Raw genomic sequence first — 27,489 nt, forward strand, 5'->3', positions numbered from 1 at the left:
GGCTGAACAGGGCCTGTACTTGGTAGGAAAATATTCTACTATCTCTAGCCCTCTTTTTACTTAAAAAAAAAAAAAAAAAAGATTTATCTAGCTGGGCAGCAGTGATGCATGCCCTTAATCCCAGCACTCAGGAGGCAGAGGCAGGCAGATATCTGTGAGTTCAAGGCCAGCCTAGTCTACAGATCGAGTTCCAGGACAGGTACCAAAACTACACAGAAAAATCCTGTCTCAAAAAACAAAAACAAGCCGGGCGGTAGTGGCGCACGCCTTTAATCCCAGCACTTGGGAGGCAGAGGCAGGCAGATCTCTGTGAGTTCGAGGCCAGCCTGGGCTACCAAGTGAGTTCCAGGAAAGGTGCAAAGCTACACAGAGAAACCCTGTCTCGAAAAACCAAACCAAACCAAACCAAAACAAAACAAAACCCAAAAACCAAAACAACAACAACAACAAAAAACCCCAACAACAACAAAAGATTTATCTAAAAACATTTTAATTACATGTAAACATGTGTTTGTCTTTACGTGTGGAAATGTGCATGTGTGGGTACAGGTGCTTTGGAGTCCAGAAGAGGGTGTCAGATCTTATGGAATTGGAGTTGCAGGTGGTTTTGAGCTGTCTGCCTGGGGGAGCTGCTGGGAACCATACTGTAAGAGCAGTATGCATGGTTTGAGCTCTTACCCATGAGCTCTCTCTCCAGTCCCACCCCAGCTCCTTTTGACTCTCCTTTTCATTTGAGTTCATTTCGCTGTTTCACTTTTATTCCTATTTATTTGTGTATCTGTGTGAGTGTATGCCATGTACGTGCTGGAGTCACATGTATCTGTGAGTCACCTGAAATCGGGGCAGTAAGCACTCTTAAGCCTGAGCCATCTCTCCAGGCCCTTCTTTTTATTTTTGAGATATCACTAGACTGAAAGCCTACGCTTGAACTCACTCTGTAGTCCAGGCAGACCTCGAACTTGTGATCCTCCTGTCTCACTTTCCCAAGTAGTTGGGATTCTAGGACTGTCTCCCCAGGTCTGGATTGGATTCTGTAACCATAACATCACACCACAAGGTAGGGAGGAGGCCAAGGTGAGTCACTGGCAAAGACACAGACCAACCCGGTGGAGGAGACATATTAGGCTCAGACTATTCCCTAGCATTCTTCATCATTGTATGACTCGGGTTGCAGCCTCTAACAAGGAAGATCTCAGAGGTTTGGGTTACTAGAACATTCCTGGTCTCCTTGCCACTTGAGAGCAATGTTGGGACCGTCTGACAGGGAGAGGCTAAGCAAGGAAGGTCTCTGATGGCAGAGAGAGAGGTGGGGGGGACACTTTCATACTGTCCCTCTCTGGCCATCACCCCAAACCCTGGCAGCAGAGGACAGCAGGAGGAAGAAAGAGCTGGATGGCTGACTGTCCAGAGCCTGGGAGGGGGTCGGCAGAGCCAACTCCACAAATACAAAAGGGGCAGGGACATGCTTGCCTGCCTCCCCATGCATACGGAACCCGCACCCCCACACAATGGCATCACTCCCTCTCCGATGACTTGGCACAGCCTCCTGACAGTTTACAACACAGGCAGGCACTCGCCATCCACCGCCCACTCTGCACAGGACCCCGGAGCTGGATGCTTTGCAGCCTACCAGCTGCAGGCCCTGCCAGCCCTCCCTCTCCTCCTCCAGAGCTGGGTTTTTCCAGCCGGAACCTCGCTCCCTCTACTGCAATCTCTGGAAATTGGTGTCTGACGCGGCTGCTCCTGCCTATTATTTATTTATTTCTTCTTTTCTTCCCGCTGAGACCCTCCTGTCAGAAGGAGAGCTGCAGTCCGGAGACAGAGAAAGGCAGAAGCTGCAGGGAGAGCTGGGAGCAAAGAGGAGGTAGAGAGGGACTCCCAGGCACCCTTGTCTGCTTACCCTGGAGGACCATGAGCACCGGGCAGGAAGCCAGGCGAGACGAGGGAGACTCCAGGAGAGGCCAGGAAGCCTCGCTTCGGGACCGAGCCCACCTCAGCCAGCAGCGCCGGCTCAAACAGGCCACCCAGTTCTTGCACAAGGACTCGGCTGACCTGCTGCCTCTGGACAGCCTCAAGAGGCTCGGCACCTCCAAGGACCTGGTGAGGCCCCTGGCCCTTTCTCTCTCCTCCATCCATATCCTGTGTCTGGGGCATGGGGAAGGTGGTATAAGGGGTAGAGCCTCAGCCTTCAGGTTCCTCTCTCCTGTTCAGACGAGGGAGATGGGTCGGCCAACTTGCAGACCCCAACACTCCCCAGGTCCTCCATTGGGGATGTTTCTTGGCACTGAGGGTCCCTGGGCTCATAACCGTTTCCACCGTTTTCCTCCCTTAGAGCCCAAGGTTCGTCCTGGGGGCAATGGAGAGTTATGCTGTTCAGTAGAAGCCTAGAGGATCTGGGGATCCTGTGGAATGGGCATATGAGGCCAGCAAAGCCTGAAGGATTCGTCAGCTTAGGGTTGATTCCCTGCTTTTAGATTCCTTCAAAGCTGCCCATGAATTTGCCTCATTCCTTAGACCTGGCCCCCTCCTTCTTTTGCCCTTTGCCAGCATCAAAGTATTAGGGTCTTCTTGGCAATCAGGGTTCACATGGCTCTGACCTGGACTACCAGTCTCTATGTCTGTGTCCTTCTGTCCTTCCAAACCACTGCAACAATTTTGGCCCCAGAGAGAATGGTCTCCGGGGTTACTGTAAGGAGTTCAGGGGCTCAGGGTCAGCTGCATACTTTCTTTGCCCCCAGAGATAGAATGGTTAAGAACATGAGGTTAGGAGCCACCTTGTTTGGGACCAAATTCTGGCTGTAATTCAGAAAGTTATGACTCTGCCTTGGTTTATTCATCTGTGAGAAGGGGATAAAGTGGTGAGCATCAGGCTGGTAAGGCGAGAGTTACTTGGGCTTCTACATCCTCAGCATAGGGACAGTGCCTGGCTCATAGAAACACCCGGGAAACGTCATCGGGAATCTTCTAGCTATGATTCCATTTAGCTGTTGTGTTGGCATGAATTCTGGAGAGTCCGGAGATCCCTGAACGCCTTTCTGGGGGAGCCACTTCTCCCTGGGGGCAAACACACCCCTCTGTTGCTTTGGCTGACCTGGCTTTTCCTTTCTGTCCTACTCCTCACCTGGGTTTTCCCTCTAGGAGTCTCCTAACCCCATCGCAGCGGCCCCACAGAACATAGGAGACAGCCGAGGAAGAGGGAGGGGGCAGGAAAACAGGTTCTTTGGTGTCCAGGGCTTTGTGCTTCTCCATATAATCCCACAGCTGTCTTGCCCAGAAGTTGCCCTGTGGACACTGCCACCTCAGAGTAGCTGGCCGAGCCTTTTGATGTCAGGGCTTCTCACCCTTCCCCTTTGCCTTATCACCTGCACAGATCTATAGTGTGTAGCTCCTGTAACTTTGGGAATGAAGGAGCAACAGTCTGGGAGCCCTATCTCCCTGCTTGGGATAGCTCTGGTACACACTTGCCAACAGTGAGGAGGATGGAGTCACAGCCAAGAGAAGGGCATGGGAACTGCTTGGGCTGTGAGCTGGCTGCACTTTCCCAGAGCTAGCAACTTGCTGCCAGGGTCTCATGAGGCCAAGGGTGGAAAAACAATCCCAGGCTCCCAGGGTCAGGTGGAGGAGTGTGTGGAGCCTGGGAGGCTATAGCCATTCTCCAGGAAACTTTATTTTAATTTTTTCAGAGTCTCTATGTAGTCCTGCTGGCCTGAATTTGCTATGTAGCCCAGACTGGCTTACAACAGTTTCTTTTGACTTTATAAACAACAGGGTTGTATTTTATTTCTGGGATAGGTCTCACTACATAGCCCAGGCTGGCATAAACTAAGTAGACCAGGCTGACCTCATCTTTGTGGTGATCCTCCTGCCTCTGCCTCCTGGGTGCTGATTACAGGAGTGAGCTACCATGAGACTAAAACCAACCACTTTATTTTGTGTCTTTTTCCTTTTTCTTTATTTGTAGTACTGGGTATGGGTCTTTGTGCATGCTAGGCAAGTTTTCTATGACGAGCCACCCCAAATCTCCAAGCCAAGGAGGTACTTATATGCTGAACTAGGCCCTGGGACAGAAAGATGAGCAAGACAGATTTGACTTGAAGGCCTTTCTAGGCTGTTGTGGGGGTGAAAGCTAAAAATAACATCTGTGAGAACCATGACCAAATGAGCTATGAAGAAGGAAGAGGGAGGACAGTATAACCCAGAGGCCAGGCCTGCAGTCAGAGTTGGAAGCAAGGCCCTTCTACTCAATAGAGCGTGAGAGCTATGCATTCAGACTGGCCTAGGGAGAACTGGGAGGAGGGTTTCCAGCAGAGAGGTGAGCAGGGGTGGAGCTTGGGGTGAAACAGGCTGGCCAGGCAAGAGGAGCAGTGTCACCAGAGCGGGAGAGCAGTGTGTGTGGATTATGCTGACAGACAGCAGCCAGGTCACCTAGGGATCAGGTTAGAAGATACAGAACTGGGTGTACTGGTTCACACCTTTAATCCCAACACTTGGGAGGAAAAATTAAGTAGATCTCTGTGAGTTCAAAGCCATCCTGGCCCACATATCAAATTCCCAGACAGTCAAGGCTAGCTACATAGAGAGATCCTGTCTCAAAATAAACACCAAAGCAAGCAAACAAGCAAGAGAACAAACTAAAAGAAAAGTAACAACAGAAAATGAAAACAGGATGTCACATATACACAGTGTGTGTATGTGTATGTGTGACATATTTTATACAGGAGTATAACGCCTATAATTTTTTTTTCAAGACAGGCTCTTACTCTGTAGACTCTGACCTTGAACTCACAGAGATTCACTTCTTTCTGCCTCCTGAGTGCTGAGATCAAAGGTGTGTACCACCACACCAGGTACTTCCTTTAAAAAACAAACAAACATAGCCTACGGTGAGCTTGAACTCATGGCTATTCTTCTGCCTCAGCCTTCTGAACACTGGAAACGTCTAGGTACACACTATCACATCTAGCTTATATAGTTATTTTTTCTTTTACTTAAGCATTTCTCAAACCTGAATGTGCAGGAGTCTTATTGAAACAAGATTAGAGGCTGGGTTTGATGGCATGTCATTAATCCTAGTTCTTGGGAGGCAGAGGCAGGTGGATGTCTGTTGAATTCAAGGTCAGCTTGGTCTATAGAGCTACTTCCAGGTCAGCCAGGCTGCAGAGTAAGATCCTGTTATGAAACAAACAAAACGAACACTTGGCCAGGTAGTGGTGGTGCATGCCTTTAATCCTAGCACTCGGGAGGCAGAGGCAGGTGGATCACTGTGAGTTCGAAGCCAGCTTGGTCTACAGAGCAAGTTACAGGATAGGCACCAAAACCTATACAGAGAAACCCTGTCTCGAAAACGAACAAACAAACAAACAAACAAACAACAAAACCAAACAAAACCAAACCAAAAAATAAAACAAAACGAAGACTCAGGGCCAGGGGAGCAGCTGAATGATAGAGCATTTGCCAGGCATGTGCAAGGTCCTGGGTTTAAATCCATGCACCAGAAAACAAGAACAAAATCCTTGATTCAGGAGGTCTGAGGCTCTGCATTTAGACTGGCTTTAGAATGTCATTAAGGGGCAGGGGAGGAGGGAAGAGAGGGGGATATGTGGTTGGTATGTAAAATGAACAAAAAATGTCTTAATAAGGAAAAAAAAACAAACCAAATGAAACAACAAAAACAAAACAAAAAGAATGTCATTAAAGCTGTTGGTTTAGGGCAGGAGAGATGGCTCAGAGTTAAGAGCACTCTTCCAGAGGACACAGGTTTTATTTCTAGCACCCACATGGCAGTTCACAATCATCTGTAACTCCAGTTCCAGGGTATCTGATGCCCTCTTCTGGACTTTACAGGCACAGGCATGCATATGGTACACAGACATTCATATAGACTAAACACTCATGCACTATCTACAGCTACATCTCTATCTAGCTTTCTATCTACCCATCCATCTCCATCTCTCTCTCTCTCTCCTCTCTCTCTCCCCCATATATATATACGTGTGTGTGTGTGTGTGTGTGTGTGTGTGTGTGTGTGTGTGCGCGTGTGTGTGCGCGCGCACGCGCATCTTAAAATTCTATATATGTTGACTTGCGGACTACCCTGGGAGTAGCAGGGCTTTAGCTAAGTCAGTGTAGAAAGACAAATCTTGGAGGCAGGCTTTTCTGTGAGTGAACAAAGATGTCCAGTGACCCAACAGAATTGTGGGAGTCTGGACACATCAGGTATCCCTACAAAGAGAGGAAGCTGAGCTGGCAGAATACAATCAGTGATTGGACGGATGAGGGTGGCTGCAGATGAGAGGTGAATAACGATGGCTCATCATTCTATCCTGGACACTCTGCTTATATCTTTAGAAAAATATCTTCCCTTTGAGCCACTCAGGCCCTGCTGGCCTCATACTTGGCACATAACTGAGGATGACCTTGAACTCCTGATTTTCTTTCCTCTGCTTCCCAGTTGTTAGGATGACACACCTGTTCTTCTACCAATGCAAGGCTTGTACCATACTGAAATTAGTTATGAGCCTCTGTGTAGGGGCTAGGGATTGAACCCAGGTCCTCTGGAAAAGCAGCCAGTGCTCATACCTGCTGAGCCGTCCCTCAGCTACTTTCTTACTGCTCTCTGATCTGGGGCAGAGCTAGGACAAGCATCCTGTGGTTTGCAAGGCATAAGGTGGGGAAGCAAGTAACCTGGATCCTGGGCTTAGATCTGCCTTCACTGTTCTGTGATGGAGCCAGCAGCCACACAGCGTGATCCAAAGACGCCTGGTGGAGGGAAACCAGAGGCGGCTTCAGGGCGAGTCTCCCCTGGTGCAGACACTGATCCACGGCCATGACAACAGCAGCAGGACCAGTGGGACACAGGTTCCAGCTCTTCTTGTCAACTGCAAGGTAAGAGGTCTCCCAGGGTTCTCCCACTTGCCTGCTGAGCCTGCTCACTTCCCCAGGTCTCCCTTCTGCCTTGGCTGTCAAAAGGTGGAGAGAAGTCATTCCTCTCCTTTTCTGTCCCGCATCCGCTTTCCTGTCTGCTCACCTGTCTTCTCCGTGTAATGCTCCGTCAGCAGTCCTAAGCTCCCATGCGTTTATCAGAGTATATTTAAATGTGAGTATCCCTTACTGTGCTGCACACATTGGGAAAGTATGCCCGAGTACAAAAGGCTCATATTCCAAGGTGAGAAAAACTTTACTTTTTAAAATTTATGTGTATGTGTTTGTGATGTCATGTGTGTGTGCAGTGGCCAGAGAGGCTGTTGGATTCCCTGGAGCTGGAGTTGCAGGCAGTTGTGAGCTGACTCAGGTCCTCTGAGTGTGGCAAACACTCTTAGCCACTGAGCCATCTCTGTAGCCCCAAGGCTCCTCATCTCTGGAGCACCCACTTGTTAGTGGAACATCTCAATAAATGTCCACTGCCTCTGCCCAGAAGTCTTATTTCCTGATCTCCAACCATCCCTTGTCCACATTTTTCTTTTTTTAAGGCTCAACTCAGATGCTGCCTCCTCCTTGAAAGCTTTTCTCTGTCCAGCAGGAAACAGCTCCCTGTCCTCTTCAAGCTCTGAGGCACTCAATCCACGATCCTTCTATAGACCTTACAATGTGGAGTCATATTTCATCTCTTTTACACTGCTGAGTGATAGCATTCACTAAAGTATCTACTAGTCATACATCTTACACAGTAGATGCTCTATAAATGGAACAAGAAAACTTATTTCCATGTGTATGTATCCACGTGTTCACCCTCATGCCTGCCAGTATCCCAAGGCAGTGAACTTCCACTCTTGGTCACCCAAATCTGAGTGTGTGCACAAGAGCTTTGTCTTCTTAGCTTCCCCATGACCTGTAGCTCTTTGACCAGGAGGAGGCCCTCAACCTCCCAATGATTCCTCTAAACAAACAAGATTGCCATTCTGGCCCAGATCTTTCTCAACTTAGTGGACTCGCCATGTGGAATACAACTATTTCTGTTTGTTTGTTTTTGAGACAGGGTTCCTCTTGTGTAGCTTTGGAGGAACTGTCTTGGAACTCACTCTGTAGACCAGGCTGGCCTCGAACTCACAGAGATCCACCTGTCTCTGCCTCCCGAGTACTGGGATTAAAGGTCTGCGCTGGTGCCACCACCTGGCTAGATTCCCTTTTGGGAGTCAGTTTCACTTTTGAGAACTTGTTCATTCCCTCCACCCATCTCTAAAAGGGAATGATCAAAGTGCCCAGTGCCCTCCTGGGGGACTCATCAACCCATCACTCTTTCATTTTTAGTGCCAGGACCAGATGCTTCGAGTGGCTGTGGACACAGGGACCCAGCATAATCAGATATCTGCTGGATGCCTCAGGCGCCTGGGGTAAGAGTGTGGCCTAAACCAGGGGTCAGGGTGGGGTTTCCTTCCCCTCCTTTTTTTGTTTTTTTACTAGACTGGCCTCAAATTCAACAACCTCTGCCTCAGCCTCCTGTGTGTGGGTTGTGTTGAGACTACAGGCCACACTTGGGTTTGGGATGGGGTTTCTTTTGGGGTGATGAAATCCTCCAAAGTATCTAGTGAAGATGGTTGCACTCTGACATACTACTGAACACCACTGAACTGTACACTTTTTGTTGATTTTTGAGACAAGGTTTCACTATGTAGACCAGGCTGGCTTAGAATTCAGAGATCCGAGTGCCTCTGCCTCCCAAGTGCTGGGTCTAAGGGTGTATGCCACTGTGCCTAGCACTGGATTGCACACTTTTATGGAGTGAATTTTGCTGGGCCTGGTGGCTCAAGCCTGTAACCCTAACATCTGGGGGTAAAGGAAAACTGGGAACCCAAGGCCAGCCTTGGCTACATAAGATGTCTGAGACAGCCTAAGCTCCACAAGACTGTTTCAAAAACCACAGCTTTCCCCCACCAACCCAAACAAAACCAACAACCAAAAATGAATTTGATGGCATACAAACTGTATCTCAGTACATATCGCTTTTAAGTGGGGAGAGGTTGGTGAGGCAGCTCTGGCAGGAAAGGGTGGAGCCTGGCCTAGGTCAGGGACTGGAAGAGAGCATAGATCAGCATTGGCTTTTTAACCGTGAGGGCCTAGGAGCGGGGACTGCGGTGGCTATAACCCTTGCTTTCTAACCACAGGTTAGGGAAGAGGGTCCCCAAAGCCCCAGGTGGGGACCTGGCACCTGGGCCACCAGGTCAGGTGGAACAGCTGGAGTTAGAGCTGGGGCAGGAGACGGTGGCATGCTCGGCCCAGGTGGTGGGTAAGTCCTCCAGCCTCTCACCTCTTCTGCACGGGACAAGGGTAGAGGCTTTCAGCCTGTCAGCACACGGTCCCAAGACGCTCAGATTATCAGCCTCTCTGCTGTTCTCAACTTTGGGGTGGACTGGGAAGGAAAGGGGTGAGTGCTCAGAGGAGGTCATCAGTCAGAGATGCAACCTCATTTTCCAACGGTTCCTGCAGATGTGGACAGCCCTGAATTTTGCCTGGGACTGCAGACTCTGCTTTCCCTTAAGGTAAGGCACCCATGCTTGGGCCTGACCCAAAATTCTAGGAGAGGTGGACGGCTCAAGGTGGAGGCCCCAAGTAGGCTGTCGAGGAAGATGGAGAGGTGTGAAACTTGGAACTTGTTTAATTAGTCCCAAAAGTAAAATCAAGAGAATGGGTTCCCTCCCTGAAGGGGCAGGGGCATGGGAGCAAGGGGAGGCAGAAGGAAGGGGTGCGGGTGCGGGTGTGAGCTGGCAGGGAGGTGACCACACACCGGGGTCCCACGGCAGTGCTGCATTGACCTGGACCGTGGAGTGCTTCGGCTGAAAGCCCCCCTCTCGGAGCTGCCCTTCCTGCCTCTGTACCAAGAGCCTGGCCAGTGACCACCGCCTCAGCCAGACCCTAGGGCGGCGCTGTGCCTTAGGGGAAGAGTGGTGTGGAGCGGGACACGACCTGAGCAGGGCGTCTGGAGACCACCGCGCTAGTCTCTTTTCTCACCACCCTGATCTCGCAGTTGCCACCCCAGTCTCTGCTTCTCCACAGCTGCCCTCTGCCCTAGGAGTTCCTACTGAGTATCTTTGACTCCAAGGTCCTGGCTTCCTCCTTCCCTCTTATCCCCTCCTAAGAACACAGCCAAGTCACTTACAGAAAAGGACCTATGGAAAATGGACTCTGTCCTGGCTGTGGGGGTCAAGGTCACCTGCTGCCTCCACCTGTCTGAAGTCCGACCCAAGCACCCCTCCACTGCCCTTACCACTACCTCTCCCACCTCTAGGGCTTACCTGTCACAGCCAGACTCCCAGCCTGTGTGCAGCCCCTCCTGGCACCTGCACCCATCTGCTTGGAGTTGGGTGGGAGTGACAAGTGAGTAGGACTGTTAGTCTACGAAGGTCCAGTCCCTGAGCTGAGCGCTCTCCGTCATTGTCTTTTCTGGGCTGCAGATGTCTGAGCGTCTTTCTGGCTGGGATGACTCTCAAATCATGGTTAGAGGAAGAGAGACAATGGTATACCTAACCCGAACTAGGGAACCGGGTCCCTTACATGGGGACTAAATACTAAGCCTAAGAGACCAAAGAGGAACCAGGACACAGCCTCACTTTCTTTACTTTCAAGAGCAGGCCAGCTTAGTTTAAGTGCCACTTGGTCTCATCCTGACTCCCTCATCACCTTGCTTCGAGACCTATGCTCCTCCCCCAGTCTGCCTCCTACTGCTGCTGTAATGGCAGACCTGGCCCAGGGCAGGCCCTCAGCCTGCTTCTGCATTAGAATAAACACTGGTTCTCTAAGCCATGTTCTTCTCTGGTCTCTTCCTCTTACCTCCAGGAGGCCACAGTGCCTCTGCCCTCAGACCCACAGGGAAAGTGTGAATGGAGTCTCTCTCCCAAGCTGGAATACCGGCTTGTGAAGGACAAATCACACTGTATGTGCTGCACAAATACACACGCAATTGCAACAAATCAGTATTCACCTCCATTTGAGCAATGGACGCTAACACCCTCCATTTTATTTTACTCCATTTCGTTTAGTTCAAAAGCCCTGAGGGTTGGGGAGATGGCTTAGTGGGGAAGAGAAGAGCACTTGCCACACAAGCACGAGACCCCCGAATTCAAGCCCAGCACCCATGTAACAGGTTCAATTCCAGCACCCACATGGCAGCTCACACCTGTCTGTGACTCCAGTTCCAAGATCTGACACCTTTACCCCGACATACATACAGACAAAACACCAGTGAACATAAAATAAAAATAAATTATATATATGTAAAAAAATGCTGCTCGGGAGGTGGTGGCGCACACCTGTAATCCCAGCACTCAGGAGGCAGAGTCAGGCGGATCTCTGTGAGTTCGAGGCCAGCCTGGGCTACAGAGTGAATTCCAGGAAAGGCGCAAAGCTACACAGAGAAACCCTGTCTCAAAAAACCAAAAAAAAAACCAAAAAACAAAACAAAAAAAAACAAAACAAAACAAAACTTTAGAATATGGCAGGGCCAAGGTGCAGCTGAATAACAAAGTGCTTGGCTAGCAAGTGCAAGGCCCTGGGCTCCACTTCTGAACACACACACACACACACACACACACACACACACACACACACACACACACACAAAACAAAAAATAAACAAACAAAAACCAACCAACCACCATCACCACCAAAACCAGAGAGAAAGAGAGAAACAATGACAAAATGAGAAAGCCCTGACCTAGTTGCTTCAACAACTGGAAGAACACAGGAAGATGAGACAGGAACACGTCCTGAAAGATGCCCTTAAACAAACACTGCCCTTCCTGTAGTAATTACTGCTGTCAGCTGCCTGGAGCTAAGCTGTGAAGTCGGCACTCAGCGGGAGGGAGCAGGAGGGGTGGGGCTCACCTCCGCTGCTCCCCTAGCCCCTCAGGCCTGAAGCCTGGTGTCCTGTCAGGTGTTGGCACCGTGGAACAGGTTTGCTGCCTTTTCTCACAAACGGGTCTGTTTTCCACAGTGAGAGTAAGGACAGGGGGAGGGAAGCACAGGGGTCCGGGTGATTTACAAGCCTGGGATCCTGGGATCCAGGTGGTGACCATGGGGCATTCATCAAAGGCTCTCAGGGGTGCCGCCATCCTTCCATGTCGAGAGTCACGTCCTGCTCCACTGTAACATACACTCCCCATCCTGCCAAGATCAAGGATCCTTCACCAGCTAACTGGCCAAGCCCAGCTAGGTGGGGTCCTGGCAGCCTGAGGGGGTGCACTGCGGTGGCTGGTCCGGGTGGTAGAGAGTCTGGTGAAGCAGGGTACAGACTGCAGGGAGGTCATCAGGATCTAAAGACCAGGAAGAGACTGGTGAGAGGCTGTTGGGCCTCAGGGTGCAGGGCTCCTGGCTTTGTTGACACTCACCCACACCCAGCTCCTGCAGTAGGCTGTGGTACTCAGGCTCAGCCTCCAGCAGCTTCAGCAGATTAGTGGACTCCATCCGCTCCAGCTGCACATCCCAGTACACGTAGATCTTCTGATTGAAAGTCACATATACCAAGCAGGGGCTGTTGCGGCCGTCTTTGCAGGCATACTGGCCTGGGAGATGGGGGCAAGAAGTCAAAGGTCAAGACTTAGTCCTGGTGTCGGGAGGAGGCCAAGGACAAGAAGACATCAGAGGCAGCAGTACTAACTCTCCCCAAATATCAGTCAACAAAAGCCTTTTCCTATTTCTTCTCTGTGAAGAACTCAGCATAATACATAAAATGGTAAAACATATACTGCATTCTAGCTATGGAAAAGACACAGTCAGCACCCCAAAAGATGTGTTTGTAGGTCTTCTCATCTCAGCGATAGTCTGGAGGAAGAGAGACAGCCCTGCTAATGCAAGGGGCAGGTTAACAAAGTAGCTGGAGAGAAAGGCTTTTCTTGGCCTGTCTCTTTCTTCCAAAGCACACAGCAATCTTTCAGGTATCTGGGCTGTTTTACAGCTCCTTCCATTTATTTTGGGATCCTAGAGACTGAGCCCACAGCTTTGTACATGCCAGCCAAGGCTCTACCACCAGGCTATACTGTCAGCCCATTGCCATTTTAGTAGCCAGATATATATCCCTGTCACCCAAATAGCTACCACAGCTTCCCAAAGTCCCCAGTTCAGGACTACAGAGATTACTCTGAAGCGTTTTCTTCAGCCTGGCATGCTCAGCTGGAAACACCCTCCTCCCACAGTCATCCCATTTTTACAGATTTTGAGATGGAACTCTCACTGTGCTTTACGTCTCATTCCAAACTGCCACGATGGGGCTGGCGAGACAGCTCAGTACACTGGCTCCTCTTTCGGAAGACCAGGTTCAGTTCCTAACGCCCAGCTGTCTGTAAAGCCAGCCCTGGGGACATGATGCCCTCTTCTGGCTTCTGTGGGCACTGCCCAGGCATGGTACATAGACATCCACTCAGGCAAACACTCAGACACATAAAAACAAATAAAACTTCCCTTCCAAATTGAAAAACAACCTGTCAAGATGGCAGCGGGATACCCATCACCCACCAATGAAAGCGAAGGAAGCCATTCGGGTGTGAAGATGTCTATCGGGCTACACTGAATGGGAACAGTCAGTCACTTGCCAGCACGTTTACTAGCTTGAGTAGCTGAGCTTAGAGGCCGCTGTCCCACCTGCACAGAAGGCACGGATATTTTCATCCACTTGGAAGCGGACCACGGTGCGGTTGTGATCGATGATATATGTCTGCCCATCCCAGGCACATGCCACCACCTCCTCAAGCCCATTGCCCTGAAAAAGGTCAAAGACAGGGTGCCAGAAGGGTCAGGGGCTAATTCCTAGTCAGATGTAGTGGCACACACCTGTCATTTCAGGGCTTGGGAGGCAGAGGCCAGTCTGGGCTCCACAGCACATGGGAAGATCCTGTGTTGGAAAAGAACAGAAGATCTGATGCTGGGACGGGGCAGTGAGATAGGAAGGACCCAGAGCTGGACTCTGGGTGGCAAACTGTAAATTGGGGTATCTCTTCCATGCGCCAAGTGCTCAACAGGGCACTCAGTAATCTACTTTGCTAACATTCAAAGCAACACTATGATACAGACATTATTCTCAGTTTTATACTGGAAAATTTCTTCTTAGAGGGAAAAAGCCACTTGCCCAGGGTCACAGAGAGGTCTGTTCTACTACTAGTCAAAACCATCCAGCACGTACCATGGTAGTGTGACCAAAGTAGGTCCATCTGTCAGCTGAGGGCTACCATGATAACAAATAGACTCATGGACAAGAAAACCCCCCCACAAGATACAGCTATATTCATGACTAATAGCCCAATTCTAGACCTATAGCCTGCTTTCTTTAGGGCTATTATTTTGGCTGAAAGGCATGAGAATGATCTTCTAGTAGCCTCATAGAGAAGTATTAAAGTCTGGGCTATAAGGGTATACTTGAGTGTAAATAGAGGGACACACTTGTTTCAGGTCTAAGATAAAGGCTTGCTGTTGACTAGGATGTGAGAACGGCTGTATTTAAATGTCTTCTTGTGGGGCTGGAATGATGGCTCAGCAATTAACACTGGTTCCTTTCTGGAGCACCTGGGTTTGATTCCCAGCACCTACAAAGTGGCTAACAACCATCTGTAGTTGCAGTTCCAGGGGATCGGATGCCCTTTTCTGGCCTCTGTGGGCACCAGGCACACATGTGGCACACACACATATATACAGGCAAAACTCAAAAAGGGGAAAAATGTCACTCACGGTGACATCCAGCTTCTCCAGGGCGAAGAGCTGGTGATCCACCTGTACAGACCACAACAGCTTATCTGCTTCTTGCATCAGCTTTAGCGTCCCTGCAGGAAGAGAGGTGGCACGTGTGTGGGCTGTGTACATGTGTGTGTGGGGGTGGTGGGGGTGGGGGTGTGAGTACGTGTGTGTGGGGGGCCTTTGAGCAGACCCCCTTAGGCAGACACCCACCTCACCCAGCCCAGGACTACTCACCATCTAGGGTGCACAGGGCAAAGAGGCCTGAGTTACCAGTTTCAGGGGTATGACCTGTGGGGCGATGGAGAAGGAATGAGGGCAGAGCCCTGGGCCTCTTTTCTCCCAGCACTGCCTTGTTCTTCAGCTCCTTCCTCCCTTACCTTGTTTGATGTTGCCAATCAGGTGAGTGGAGACGTTCTTGTTGTGGATCCGGCCAGATGTCTGGTGCAGCACTATGTCCCGAGCAGCTGGGGTTTCCCTGTGGGTAAAGGAGCCTGGGTCACTGGGAGGCCAAGGGAGCGGAGTTCTCCAGGCCCTTTATACCCACCACCACTGCAGGGGCTTCCATTTCGGAAGCCCGCCTCTGACCCTTTCCGACTCATGCAGCAGATGGAAGGAAGGTGATGGGGCTGCCAGGCGGGAGTCCTGAGTCCAGAATCAATGACTGGAATCTCCACAAAGACCGGTTCACGGTGCTCAGATGCTGTAGGGTTAATCAAGCCCAGGACTCCCGGTCCGAGACAGTCTTCTCTAATGGGGTCAAGTGCTTGGGCTGCAGCTTATGATGGAGCCCTGGTGCCTGCAGACCTGCCTCACCGCCATGTCACCCTGTCCCTGCTCGGGTGCACCCCCCCCCCTTTTACCTGCTGTCTCCTGTGGCCTCCTCGGAGGCAGGAGGGGAGCCAGTGTCCTTGTTCCAGGTGCACAGCAGAACCGCATAAGCACACCCCGGCTGCGACACGACCAGCTCAGGCACACCCAGAGGCCCCGGGGTCACAGAGAGACTGTCTACCTGCACCAGGAACACATCAGGGAGGAAGGGAGACCGTCACCAGAACCAGGGGAGACAAGGGCAGGGCTTCTGAGAATTACCCTCCAGCTGGATGGGGACGGAGGAGTTCTAAGGTTCGTGAGTCTTGTCTGGCACCATCCCCTCATGGACCACTGCTTTCTGCTGTGTGCCCCACTGGCTCCAGACCTGGCTCACAGCACACACCTTCACATACTGAATTCTGCACCATTCTTTGCACTCTACCTGTTACCAGAACTCCACTGGGACCTTCCCTGGAAATGACCTGGATCTCTCTCAGCAAGGACATTTTCCTTTCCTCCCAGATGGGCTCCACTTTCTACAAGCCTCTGGGAGGCCTTTCCTGTTCACTGGGGCTCTTAGGTCCCCAAGCTCTGCTTCTCACCTGACCCTCCAGCATCCACTTCTTGAGGGACACCAGCTGCCCTGTCAGGTGTTCAGGCCCCTCAGCCATCTCTTCCCAGCGGAAGGCCCGTACCACACGGTCTGTGTATCCCACCACCAACTCGTAACACCCATCTCCATCTGTAGGCACAGAAACAAAGGGTTGGGAGCCAAGCCTGAACTGGTCAGCTTGGGCCATGGCTACCTCTCTATAGCCAACATTCCCGGCACTTTCAGTTGAGTGCAGCTCACGTCAGTCTTCGGGGCCATTTACCACATCCTGTGGTTATTGCCCATCCCTGCTTGGCCTTGTGCCCATACAGTTTCTCACTCAAATGCCACACAGGGCCCGTCATCTCTGCTCTCTGCTTCCTATATCCATGGCATAGCACCTTGACCCACCCCACACCTACTACCTAGACAACTTCTGGTCAGTCAGCAGTCCCATGTCTCTACAGCTCACTCTCCTGACACTTTCAGCTCTTTACCAAATGCCACCTTCCAGCAAGAATCACCCTGACACTGGGCGGTGGTGATGCAAGCCTTTAATCCCAACACTCAGATCTCTGAGTTCAAGGCCAGCCTGGTCTACAGAGTGAGTTCCAGGACAGCCAGGACTGTTTCGCAGAGAAAGCCTGTCTCGAAAAACCAAAAAAATAAAAAAATACAAAAAAAAAAAACCAACAAACCAAAAACCTGACAACTCCATTTAAAATTGCTACCTCTTGGGTCTGACTCAGCAGTTAAGAGTACTTCCTGCTCTTCCAGAGGATCCTAGTTAGGTTCAGAATACCCACGTCAAGTGGTTCGCAACTTCCTGTAACTCCAACTACAGGAGATTTGACCTTCACTTATGTGTATACACCCACACACAAACCTACATATTGTTAAATACAAATAAATCTCTAAAACTGCTGTCTCTACTTTGGTATCTTCAGCCTTCTGATTTGTTTTATCCCCAGTACCTACTTCCTTCTAATATAGTATTGATTGACTGATTTTTGGCTGGGATTGAACTCAGGCCTGGTATATGCTGGATAAGTGTTCTAATCCTGAGCCAAATTCCCAGCCTCATTATTTAATTTTTTTATAAAATTTATTCTGTCTCTTCCTAGTAAGATCTAAGATGGTATGATATTTTTGTTTGCTTTATTCACTTTTGTAATTCTGGAGCCTAGAATAGTTTCTAGTTCATAACAGGAGCTCAGTAACTATGCATCAAACATACAACCAATGAAAATAAAGTAAAACAAAATAAAAAGAGAAAAAGTAAACACAAAACAAACGTACAAAACGGACCCAGCTCTCTCCCTTAGCCCAGTTCCTCAGCACCAGCCCTAGGGCCCTGCTCTTTAGCTGCTCATGCTCACCGATGTCGCTGATCAGCATGACCTTGGTGTTGGCTGGGATGTGCTGCTTGAAGACTGGACGCTGCTCCTCTCCAAGAGTTTCATGGTGCCCAGAAGCATCTAGAGCCTTGGTGGATGTCAGGTCAAATAAGTGAAGCCAGCCTTCTGCACTGACTGCCACCACCAGGTTCTGGGAGAGAGAGGTACAGGAGAGATACACAGGTTGGGGAGGGAGGCTGATGAGCAGATCTCAAGGGCCAGAGCTGACATTCCCAGGGAGTCACAATGGAGGTGAGGACTTGGAGTTCCACCCTAGCCTGAGATGCCCCGAGTCCTTACCTTTCCTTTATTACACACATCTCCGACGCCAACACAAGTCAACTGCAAGAAAGAAAGGGAAACTGATGGCGGCACCAAGAGAGACCATTCCTTCCTAATCACCAAAAGCTTGTGTCATGTGACCTATGTGAATAGTCTTTATTAATAAACACATTGAGTTATGCTGCGGGCATAGGAATATATCGTAAGAACTCAGCTGGTTATGGCAAAGTCACAACCTGGAGGGATCAGGGAATTCCTCCAGAGGAAGCCAAATTCCAAGGAGCTTTTGGTGTTACTTGGCTTGTTATATATCAGCTGTATTCTGTTATGAAAATCATGTGTGCCTTCATAGTTTTCCCAATTGACTTTTCCCTAAGAAGGGCTAACAGTGTGGACTGATCACTCTCTGGACATACACATTCCAGGTATTTGGAGAACAGCCTCAGGAAAGGCTTTCTCTGGAATCAGATATCTCCCTTAGCCACTTTCAAGGACTAGCAGTAATAACAGTCCACATGAAAGTCTCCTAATTTAAGGTAAATTCCACAAGGAAACACCACCTAGGTCAGGTGGATGTTAAGTAATAGCTTTACACAATTTAGCTCAGGCCCTCCTTTCTTACAGCCTTACTAGCTTTATAGACCTTTAACTCCTTACCTAACCACTTCTGGGAATATTTAGATAACCTTCTGCACTGACAGCTATGCTCAGCCAGAACCCCGGTTCAAGCCTCCCTGTAATTATCACCATTGGCAGCATCCGGCCAGGTCCATCCCCAGAGGGAGGAAAGTACCTTAGCAGAGATACCTCTGTACTTTCTAAGAACAGACTTAAGCATCCAGGCTACCTGTTTGAGAAGGCCTGGCGGATGTGCTAATTAAGCTTTACTTCCTCCTTTCCCAAACCTTACCTCTAGTTCCAGATCTCCCTTTAACTATCACCAGAGGCATCTAGCTGTACACAGGTTGCCTAGCGACTGAGCACACTTTCCCCCACCCTGCAGAAAAAATGGCAGATAGCTTGGATAGATAGGAGCCACAGGAATAAAGAAGACAGTTTTATTTTCTCCCATTGACATAGCAACTTATAGATTCTTAACATTTTCTACTAATCACGTTTAAGATTATAGTTGAGCACATAAGAGCCCTCTTCCTAGATATTACCTGAATTTAGCCTTTAGTTAATTTATTTTCCCATTGGTCACTTCCCTTTGGGATTGCAAATGATAATTAATGGTTATTGCCTCCCTATGTGATTCTTATCACCTCTCTGTTTGATCCTGGAAGCCTGGCTTTGCACTGCTAAGGGAATACTGCTTGTAAGTGTATATATACCAGGACTCCCAGGGCACGTGGGGGACAGAGAAGAGAAAAGAGAATGGAAGAACTAGATGGGTAAGAACTTGAGAGGAACAAACTGAGATGGGAAAGAACTAGATTGAAGGGCTAGAAGAGAATACTAGAGGAACAAGATGGAAGATGAGAAAAAGTCAGATGGGAAAGCCCTAGCCGGGTAAGAACAAGGTGAAAAGGACCTAGATGAGGCAGAATTAAGTAAGACGAGAGAATTAAGATAGAACTTAAGAGGGAACAGTAGATAAACAGAGAGAAATCAGGCAAGAAAGGAGCTAGGCACGAGAACAGAACTGAAGCTGTATATATAGGATGTTATGCCAGAGGAATTAAAGCAAGTGAACTATAGAGCTCGGTGTGCTGAGATTCTATTTCCTGAAAATAGTCCTTGCTGTTAGTAGTTCTCTCTCCTGAGCCCCTGGGATGTATAATATTAAGGCTGGTCCCTCTAATATTATACAAGAGAGTTATATAGTTTGGTTTATTCATACAGCAATAGGAAGACCCAAGTAGATAAAAATTCAGACTTAGGTCTGAAAAAGGAAAAACAAAATCTAGCTGTGTGGTGCACACCTATACTCTTCCAGCACTCAGGAGGCTGAGGCAGAAAAACTGTCATGAATTCCAGGCTAGCCAGGGCTATATAGCAAAACCATGTCTTATAAGGCCTCCCCCCGTCAAAAAAAAAACAAAAAAAAAAAAAACCCACCAAACAGGAAAATAGCCTGGTTATCATACTTCTAGATTATTCCAATTATCATCCCCATTTTGATTATACAGTCACATACTGCATAGGGACATCTCAGTCAACAGCACGTCACATATATTATGGTGTACCTATAAGATCCCATCACATAGTTGGGTGTCAATTAAGAGGCTGAGGCAGGAGGACTGAAAGTCTGAAGCCAGCCTGAGCTACAAAGCAAGACCCCACCTCACAGAACTAAGGAAATGCAGTGACTGTCTTAGCTTATATAAGTGCTGTGGTGGTCACCTAATGATGCATTTCTCAGACCGCGTCCTTGCTATTAACCCATGCATGACTGCACTGCATACAATCATATAATCTTAGGCAGCCTCCATAAAGCAGCAAGTTCATTCTACAACATAAAGGACAATCTAGTTGTCCTTTTTTCCTCTGTCAAATTGACACAAGCTAGAGTTATATGGGAAGAGAAACCTCAATTGAGAACGTGCCTCCATTAGATTGCTTGTAGGCAATTTCTTGATTAATGGCTGATGTGGCAGGGCCAGCCCTGGGCAGGTGGTTCTGGGCTGTATAAGAAAGCAGGCCAGTAAGCAGCTTCATGTTCTCCTTGAGTTCTTGCTTCCAGGTTCCTGTCTTGAGATCCTGCCCTGACTTCTGACTTCAAGACAGACTATAAGCTGTAAGCTGAAATATGCTCCTTCCTCCCCAAGTTATTTTTGTGCTGCAGGCCGCAAGAATATGAAATAGAGATTCAGTTGTATATGACCTTTATCACAGCAACAGAAAGCAAACTAAGATAAAGTCTTGTGGGAGACTTGAAAGGGGGACAGATGAGAGCAATTCCTGAGGTTAACCCCCCACCTCCCACCGTCAAACAAACTCTCAAGTGGTGACTGGGCTGAGTGGCTAGGGAATTCTTGTGGGACTCCTTGGCAGTCCAACACAAAGGCATGCTAGCTCCTTCCCAAGCCCTGCAGAGATGAATACTGACCATTCCCTGGCAGGAGCAGGTGAGCCATGGCCGGCTGTCATCATTCTTATACACAGACAGTTTCCCACTGGTGTCTCCCACTACCAGTTCATTTAACTGCAAATGGAGAGAGAGCAATGTTAGGAAGGGATTCTATTGAACCTCAGCAACCCCTTATCAGCTTAGTTTGTTTTTGGAAAAACCATAACATTATGAAAAAAACTTTGATGGGCTGCAGGTATAGCTGGGTTGGTAATGTGCTTTGCCTAAAATGCCTGAGGCCCTGGGTCCTATCCCCAGCACCACAAAAAATGAGGCATGGTTGCTGGGTGTGGTGGCATGCCCTTTGATCCCTCCCTGTACTTCAGAGGCAGAGGCAGGAGGATTACTGTGAGTTCAAGGCCAGTCTGGTCTATAGACTGTTTCAGGACATTCAGGGCCACACAGTGTCTCAAAAAAACAAAACGAAAACAAGATAAAACAGGCATCATGGCACACACCAGTCATCTCAGCATGGGAGGTGAAGGCACAGTGTCAGAAGTTTGAGGTCATTCCCCAGTTACATAGCGAATTTAAGGCCAGCCTGGACACTGCCTTTAAAAAAAGAAGGCATTGAGAGGTACGGTAGATCTGCCTGTGATCTGCACTCAGGAGACTGAAGCCAAGAGACTGATAGCAAGTTCAAGGCAACCTGGGTTACACAGTAAGAACATGTTTCAGGAAAAAGAAAAAGTCTTCTGAGACTGGTTGCCTGGGTGCTGGGGCTGGCTCAGGAGCAGAGCAGTTGCCTGGCACAGTTAAGCAAAAGGAACCCAACAACAAACAAATCTTCTGGGACCAAGGCAGCCATAGTTTCCCAGAACTCACTTCCGTGTGTGCGCAAAGGAAAGGCTCGACACAAGAGCAGTGATTCGGGTAGGTCAGCTATCGGCACAGCTCTCTGTCCAAATGCCTGGCCTTGGCGACTCTCACTTGTCCATCACAAATGGGACATGTTTTGAAAACAGTCCAATAGTGAACTTTGGAAGAATATTACTTCAGACCTCCTACTTTGTCAGAGGTCAAAAATACAAAGCCAGTTCCCAGGGCCCCATCTCTTCTCACAAGACCCCTCAGTTTTAATGATTTTCATGTGTATGGGAACACAGAGGAATGGACCTGTTTGAGGGACCGACCGGGCCTGAAGTTTTGCTGGTGTCAGCATCCTGGCTCTGAGGAAGGGAGGGTCCCTCCACGGAGCCTCTCCCCCACCACTGCTAATCCATTTGGGGAGTTCCTCATGATCACCAGGTGGCCCCAACCCCAGCTTCTACAGTTTCCTGTCTTCTCTTGGGAAGAAGACAATGAATGTCTCTCCCAAAGAGAAAGTTAAAATTAGATTTTTAAGAGATCAACAACAGGCTGGGCGGTGGTGGCCCACACCTTTAATCCCAGCACTCGGGAGGCAGAGCTAGGCGGATCTCTGTGAGTCTGAGGCCAACCTGGTCTACAGAGCGAGATCTAAGACAGGCACCAAAACTACACAGAAAAATCCTGTCTGGAAAAACCAAAAAACAAAAAAAAACAAAAACAAAAACAAAAACAAACAAACAAAAAAAAAAACCCAAAAGAGAGAGAGAGAGATCACGTGGTGTGACATGGATCTGTTAGAGCCAGCTATTTGAGACCAGCAATTTGAGGATCCCCCCACAGAAAACAAACAAACAAACAGAAGAAATTTGAGACAAACTGGGATTGACATAATTATTTGACTTTTAAAGATGTATTTTTAATAGTTATGGGAGTTTTGTGCAAAGTTATACAAAAAGGAAAACACAAAAGGGAGTATCTGGTTATAGAAGCATATATTCTGCTTTTTTACAAAGCCCCACAGCTGAGGTCTCAACTACAGCCAGCCCCCGAGAGAACTTTTGCAGACACCATGGAGAGTGGATCCACAGTGTAGTGGATCCACAGTGTAGGGTCAGAGCGCAACTGCTGAATTCTAACACCAATCCTCCTGATGCCGTTTCCACTCCTTCCTCTCACTCTCTTCGGTGTTTGGAGACAGGATTTCTGTGTAGCCCTGGCTGTTACAGAACTCACTCTGTAGACCAGGCTGGCCTTGAACTCAGAGATGGGCCGCTTCTGCCTCCTGAGTGCCGGGATTAAAGGTGTACCCCACCACACCTGGTTTCTCTCTCTAAAAGATTTATTTTTATTTTATGTATATGAGTGTTTTGCCTGCAATGTACATCTGTGCACCATGTGCACGCCTGGTGTTCTCAGAGGTCAGAAGAGGGTGTCAGAGCCCCTGGAACTGGAGTTGCAGACAGCTGTGAGTGCTGTCCCTTGAGTGCTGGGACTAAAACTGGGGTCCTCTGGAGGAGCAACCAGTACTCTTTGCCAAGCCACCTCTCCAACCTTGATTACACTTTTCTTAAAAATTTGAAGGCAGAAACTTTCGGGCCATATCCATGCAGGGTTGTAAGTCTGCCTGCTTTTCTGGATTATTCAGAAAAGTGCGACTTTTCCTTGCCTTTCTGTCTTCTCTGTGCATGCTTTCCCTAATACTTGGAGCTTTTAAAAGGCATCTCAGGCTTCCTTGATTTTTCTCTAAAGCTCCCCTCTCACCACGCAGTTGCTTGTGTGTCACGTTTCTGACCTCGTGTCCAGATAAAATGGCATGGCCTTTCCCTTCCTCACCTCAGGCAGCTGCTGATGTTTGACAGTGTGCCTGCCAGGTTTTTCTTTTACGTTCTAATAAAATTGTCTTTGTGCTTCCAAAACAAATATTTTTAAAATTACAGACATTTATTTACGCGTGTGTGTGTATGTGTGTGTGTGTATGTGTGTGTGTGTGTGTCCATCCGTCCATGCACATACATATAGGTGCCATGTGGTGTGTGTGTACAGGACAACTTGTAAGTGTTAGCTCTCTCCTTCTACCATGTGGGTCCTAGAGATCACACTCAGGTCACCAGACTTGGTGGTAAGCGCCTTTATCTGCTGTCCTTGCTTACATTTTTCAGGTATCAAATGCTGAGAGGAGCCTACAATGGTGTGCATGCCTATAATCCCAGCACCCAGAGGTGGAGGAAGGAGGGGAGGACTGCAAATTCCAGACCAGCCTGGGGTAGGTACACTGTGAGACTTGATCAAAGAAAGAAAAAGTAGAAATGAGAGAAAATGCTCAGTCAGCCCTCCTCCCAGTTTCCAGGCGGCCCCCTTGTTGAGCAGGGCCTCTGTTTTGCAGAGCCACAGACACAGAAAAGGAATCATAAAACAGCACAGTAAGTACACTGAGCAAGCAGATGTGACTCAGGCAGCTGGAGGCAACATGTGGGAGAGGACATTTCCAGGGTGGCTGTCTGCTTTCTAGCCCTTGAATGCTTCTCATCAGATCTGCTGTTCTGACAGCTTAGCTCTGGCCTCACCAGGTCACACGGTGACACTAAAGGACCCCAGAGGGAAGGTCCACCATGATCAGGAATGCTGAGTGAGAAGGTATAATCTCTCTGTGATCTGCTTCAGCCTCCCAAAGGCTTGCTGGGCCACGTCCAGCCATGCTTCTGTGGGCGGTCCAAAAGCATGCTTTAGTCCCGGCTTCCCCTCCACCTCCGCAGGAAATAAATCAGGTTTGGAGACCTTTAGGCTAAGGGTTTATCGGGCTGAAATCAATCTGTCTCCACTCCCAAAGCTCCAAATGTTTGGGGACCACAAACCATGTCCCGTGTCGTCCCCCCCCCCCCCCCAGACAGGGTTTCTCTGTGTAGCTCTGGCTGTCCTGGCACTCACTCTGTAGACCAGCCTGGCTTCAAACTCAGAGATCCACCTCCCCTGCCTCCTGGGTGCTGGGATTAAAGGTGTGCACCACCACTGCCTGGCATGCAAACCATGTTTTATTGGTAGTTTTGAGACAGCATTTCACTATGTAGTCCTGGATGGCCTGGAATCTGCTAGGCAGATCAAGGTGGCCACAGACTTGCAATGAATGATGTCCTTCCTGCCTCTCTCCCTTCGGAGTGCTGAAATTACAGATGTGTACCACCATGCTTAGCAGCGATTTTCTTCTCTTTCTTTGTTCCTTTTTGGAATGGTGGTGGGAAAGGAATGCAGGGCCTCACACATTCCAGACAAGTGCCCTACTACTGGGCTAAACACCCCCCCCTATAATTGTTTACCTACAGTCATGTACTAGAGCTGATCATTTGCTAACTAGTTAACCTTTTCAACTTCTTCCATCTTCCCCCCAAGAACACACAAAGCTCTTCACATGGCTGTGCAACAATCACATTTGCTTTGTCTTTTTTTAAAAAAAAGACACTATAACCAGCACCTCCATCATACAAGATTTTGTTTTTCACACTTGCCTTTCCTAACAATTTTATATTAAAAACCTGAGTTTGGTACCTGGGCAGCATCCATATGGTAGATGTGAGAACTAGCTCCTGCAGGTTGTCCTTTGACTTCTGTATGTGCACTGCGGCACGTGTGTGCACTCACTCTGTCACTCACACGTGCAAATAAGTAAGTAAATACAATTTTAAAATTATTGAGCATGGGAGATGACGAGATTGGCCTAGTGGTTTAAAGCACTTGCTACTCCTGCAGAAAACCACTTTTGGTTCTCAGCATCCACATGTCAGCTCACAACCATTTTCTTTGGTTTCAGGTGCACGTGCACACACACACACACACACACACACACACACTCCATCTTTATGGAATTTATAGTAATGGCGCTCACAATGTAGGTAAGAAAAGTAAGGACACATAAATGAGAGTTGAACCTCTGTATCTGTGGGGCATGGTTACAGGAACTCTGTAATCATAGAGTAGTGTTTGAACATAACCCCTTGGACATTTTACTTTTTTTGAGCCAGAGTTTCTCTGGCTGTCCTGGAACTTGATGTGTCAAGCAGGCTGGCCTTGAACTCAGAGATCAGCCTGCCTCTGCCTCCCAAATTTTGGGACTAAAAGAGGGTGCCATCATGCCCAACTTAATTCTTACTCTTTTATTTATTTCTGTGGTATCAAGAATTCAATTCAGGGCTTTGTTCACGGTTAGGCAAGTAGCTACATCCTCAGGCTGCTACCATATACTTTAAATTATCTCGAGGGCTATATGAATACAGACCCGTGCTGCATATAGTTTGGTCAATGCTGGGCTCCATATGTCAGGATAAATACCATTCAGGTTTGTATAAGCACACACTATGATGTTAGGACTACAAAGTAACCCAACAATGCACTCCTCAAAAGCATTCCCTTCATTAGGGCTGTAGTTGCTATGCCGTACTGTTTAGGTAATGGTGTCAATAAATGAAATCTGAGCATGTTCAGTACAGACCCATTTCTTTCCTCTTGAAATATTTCCTATGTGGTCTGGTGAATCCTGGACACGTAACACTGGGACTGGGACGGCTGCTAACACTGAAAACACTAACAGTTCCAGGTCTTTAACTGTATGCCTGGATGTGAAACGATGCGCTTCACCTGCTGAATCTAAGAAGGAACAACTGCCTAGGAAAGAAAAGAGTGCTTTTGTAATTCAACAACGAAGTAGCACTACAAAGTCAGACACCTGAGTCTCTTCTGGGTAGGCACAGTATAAGCCTGACATGATCAAGACTGTGGGGTATCTGCGGCCGACTGGCGGCAACCATTCCAGTGCGGGAGGCAGGGGCAAGAGCAGCAAGTGCGCAAGCCTGGTAGCATAGGGGATGGGAGGGGCAAAGCCATTGGTAGCGCGATATTATTAAGTGAAATTTACAGGTTAAAAAAAAAATGGGGGCGCCGGGCAGTGGTGGTGGTGCAGGCGTTTAATCTCGGCCCTTCAGAGGCGGAGGAAGGCGGATTTCTGTGAGTTCAAGGCCACCTGGTCTACAAAGCCTTTCCATAAAACCAGGGCTGTTGCAGAGAAACCCTGTCTCCAAAAACAAAACAAAAACAACAAATTGGGCTTTGAAGGGTAGAGAATTTGAAAGGGTATTTGGACTCGGGGAAGCAATAATACAGGACACCTGACCACTGCTTTACAAGATAGGCCACTGAACTGGGCAAGAGGACCAACTATCCATTACAATTATTAATAATAATAAAAATAAAAAGTGGCTGGAGAGATGACTCAGCGCTTAAGACACTGGCTGCTCTTCCAGAGGAATAGGGTTCAATTCCCAGCACCCACGTGGCAGCTCAGAGTTGTCTGTAACTCCACTTCTAGGGCATTCAATGTTCCTCTTCTGGTCTCCACCGGCACTGCACACACGTGGCACACAGACGTACATGCAGGCGAAACATTCTACACGTAAATTTTAAAACTGAAAAATAAAGAAGAACTATTCCAGAGGTTCTAGCCCAGGTAAGCCGCGAGCAGTGTTGTTCAAGGACTGGAACTGACGATGAAGATTTCTTTCAAACGCCATGTTGGCTGCAGTGCGCACGCGCACCACATGCCGCTTCCCACCTCTCGCCCCGCCCAAATGCAGTCATTTGCAGTGCGCATGCACTCACTGTGTCGTTATCGACGTCTCCGAGGCAGATGGCGTGCGGGAAAAGGCTCCCGCTGAAATCCAGGGCCACGCGCTGCACGTAGCTAACCGACCTCATGGCGCCCTTGAGAGCTGAGGTGCCGGGCCACCGGGGTAAACGACCCCCGAGTCCTCACGACAGCTGCGCGCGTTCAGGCCACCAAACCGGAAGTCTGCGTCACCGCCTGAGCCTCCAGTTCCGGCTTTCTT

The 27,489-nt window shown here is 48.7% G+C and overlaps 2 protein-coding genes across 6 annotated transcripts; one reads left to right on the forward strand and one right to left on the reverse strand.

Annotated features, from left to right (window-relative positions):
- Nucleotides 1-1,176: 1,176 nt before the first annotated feature.
- Nrip2 (nuclear receptor interacting protein 2) lies at nt 1,177-10,765 on the forward strand. 4 transcript variants are annotated; one of them, XM_006987857.4, is made up of 6 exons: nt 1,190-2,100; nt 6,733-6,885; nt 8,248-8,330; nt 9,102-9,223; nt 9,424-9,476; nt 9,738-10,765. In XM_006987857.4, the coding sequence occupies exons 1-6, from the start codon at nt 1,393-1,395 to the stop codon at nt 9,828-9,830; spliced, it is 1,212 nt and encodes a 403-aa protein (XP_006987919.3). In that variant the 5' UTR covers nt 1,190-1,392; the 3' UTR covers nt 9,831-10,765. The 4 variants fall into 4 exon arrangements, with proteins under 4 accessions (XP_076424161.1, XP_076424160.1, XP_076424162.1 ...); XM_076568045.1 differs by having other exon boundaries at nt 1,178-2,100; nt 9,102-9,476; XM_076568047.1 differs by lacking the exon at nt 9,738-10,765 and having other exon boundaries at nt 1,182-2,100; nt 9,424-9,724.
- Nucleotides 10,766-10,904: 139 nt separating this feature from the next.
- Nucleotides 10,905-27,474, reverse strand: Itfg2 (integrin alpha FG-GAP repeat containing 2). 2 transcript variants are annotated; one of them, XM_006987856.4, is made up of 12 exons: nt 27,263-27,473; nt 20,789-20,884; nt 17,755-17,796; nt 17,437-17,605; nt 16,068-16,207; nt 15,516-15,664; nt 15,033-15,130; nt 14,890-14,943; nt 14,650-14,741; nt 13,570-13,687; nt 12,321-12,494; nt 10,905-12,245 (listed from the first exon to the last, which is right to left on the reverse strand). In XM_006987856.4, the coding sequence occupies exons 1-12, from the start codon at nt 27,356-27,358 to the stop codon at nt 12,142-12,144; spliced, it is 1,332 nt and encodes a 443-aa protein (XP_006987918.1). In that variant the 5' UTR covers nt 27,359-27,473; the 3' UTR covers nt 10,905-12,141. The 2 variants fall into 2 exon arrangements, with proteins under 2 accessions (XP_006987918.1, XP_015861867.1); XM_016006381.3 differs by lacking the exon at nt 20,789-20,884 and having other exon boundaries at nt 27,263-27,474.
- Nucleotides 27,475-27,489: the final 15 nt, after the last annotated feature.

The sequence above is a fragment of the Peromyscus maniculatus genome, chromosome 3 (assembly GCF_049852395.1).
Source record: "Peromyscus maniculatus bairdii isolate BWxNUB_F1_BW_parent chromosome 3, HU_Pman_BW_mat_3.1, whole genome shotgun sequence".
Classification (NCBI taxonomy): Eukaryota; Metazoa; Chordata; class Mammalia; order Rodentia; family Cricetidae; genus Peromyscus; species Peromyscus maniculatus.

Excerpts from the sequence above, each read along its gene's own strand:
- Nrip2 (XM_076568045.1), top strand. The coding sequence starts at position 1,393 with ATGGCTGACTGTCCAGAGCCTGGGAGGGGGTCGGCAGAGCCAACTCCA. Across the intron at positions 6,886-8,247 it reads CTCTTCTTGTCAACTGCAAG|TGCCAGGACCAGATGCTTCG; the intron begins GTAAGAGGTCTC and ends TTTCATTTTTAG. Across the intron at positions 9,477-9,737 it reads AGACTCTGCTTTCCCTTAAG|TGCTGCATTGACCTGGACCG; the intron begins GTAAGGCACCCA and ends GTCCCACGGCAG.
- Itfg2 (XM_006987856.4), bottom strand. The coding sequence starts at position 27,358 with ATGAGGTCGGTTAGCTACGTGCAGCGCGTGGCCCTGGATTTCAGCGGG. Across the intron at positions 15,131-15,515 it reads GAGGCCACAGGAGACAGCAG|GGAAACCCCAGCTGCTCGGG; the intron begins GTAAAAGGGGGG and ends CTTTACCCACAG. Across the intron at positions 12,495-13,569 it reads TATCCGTGCCTTCTGTGCAG|GCCAGTATGCCTGCAAAGAC; the intron begins GTGGGACAGCGG and ends CCCATCTCCCAG.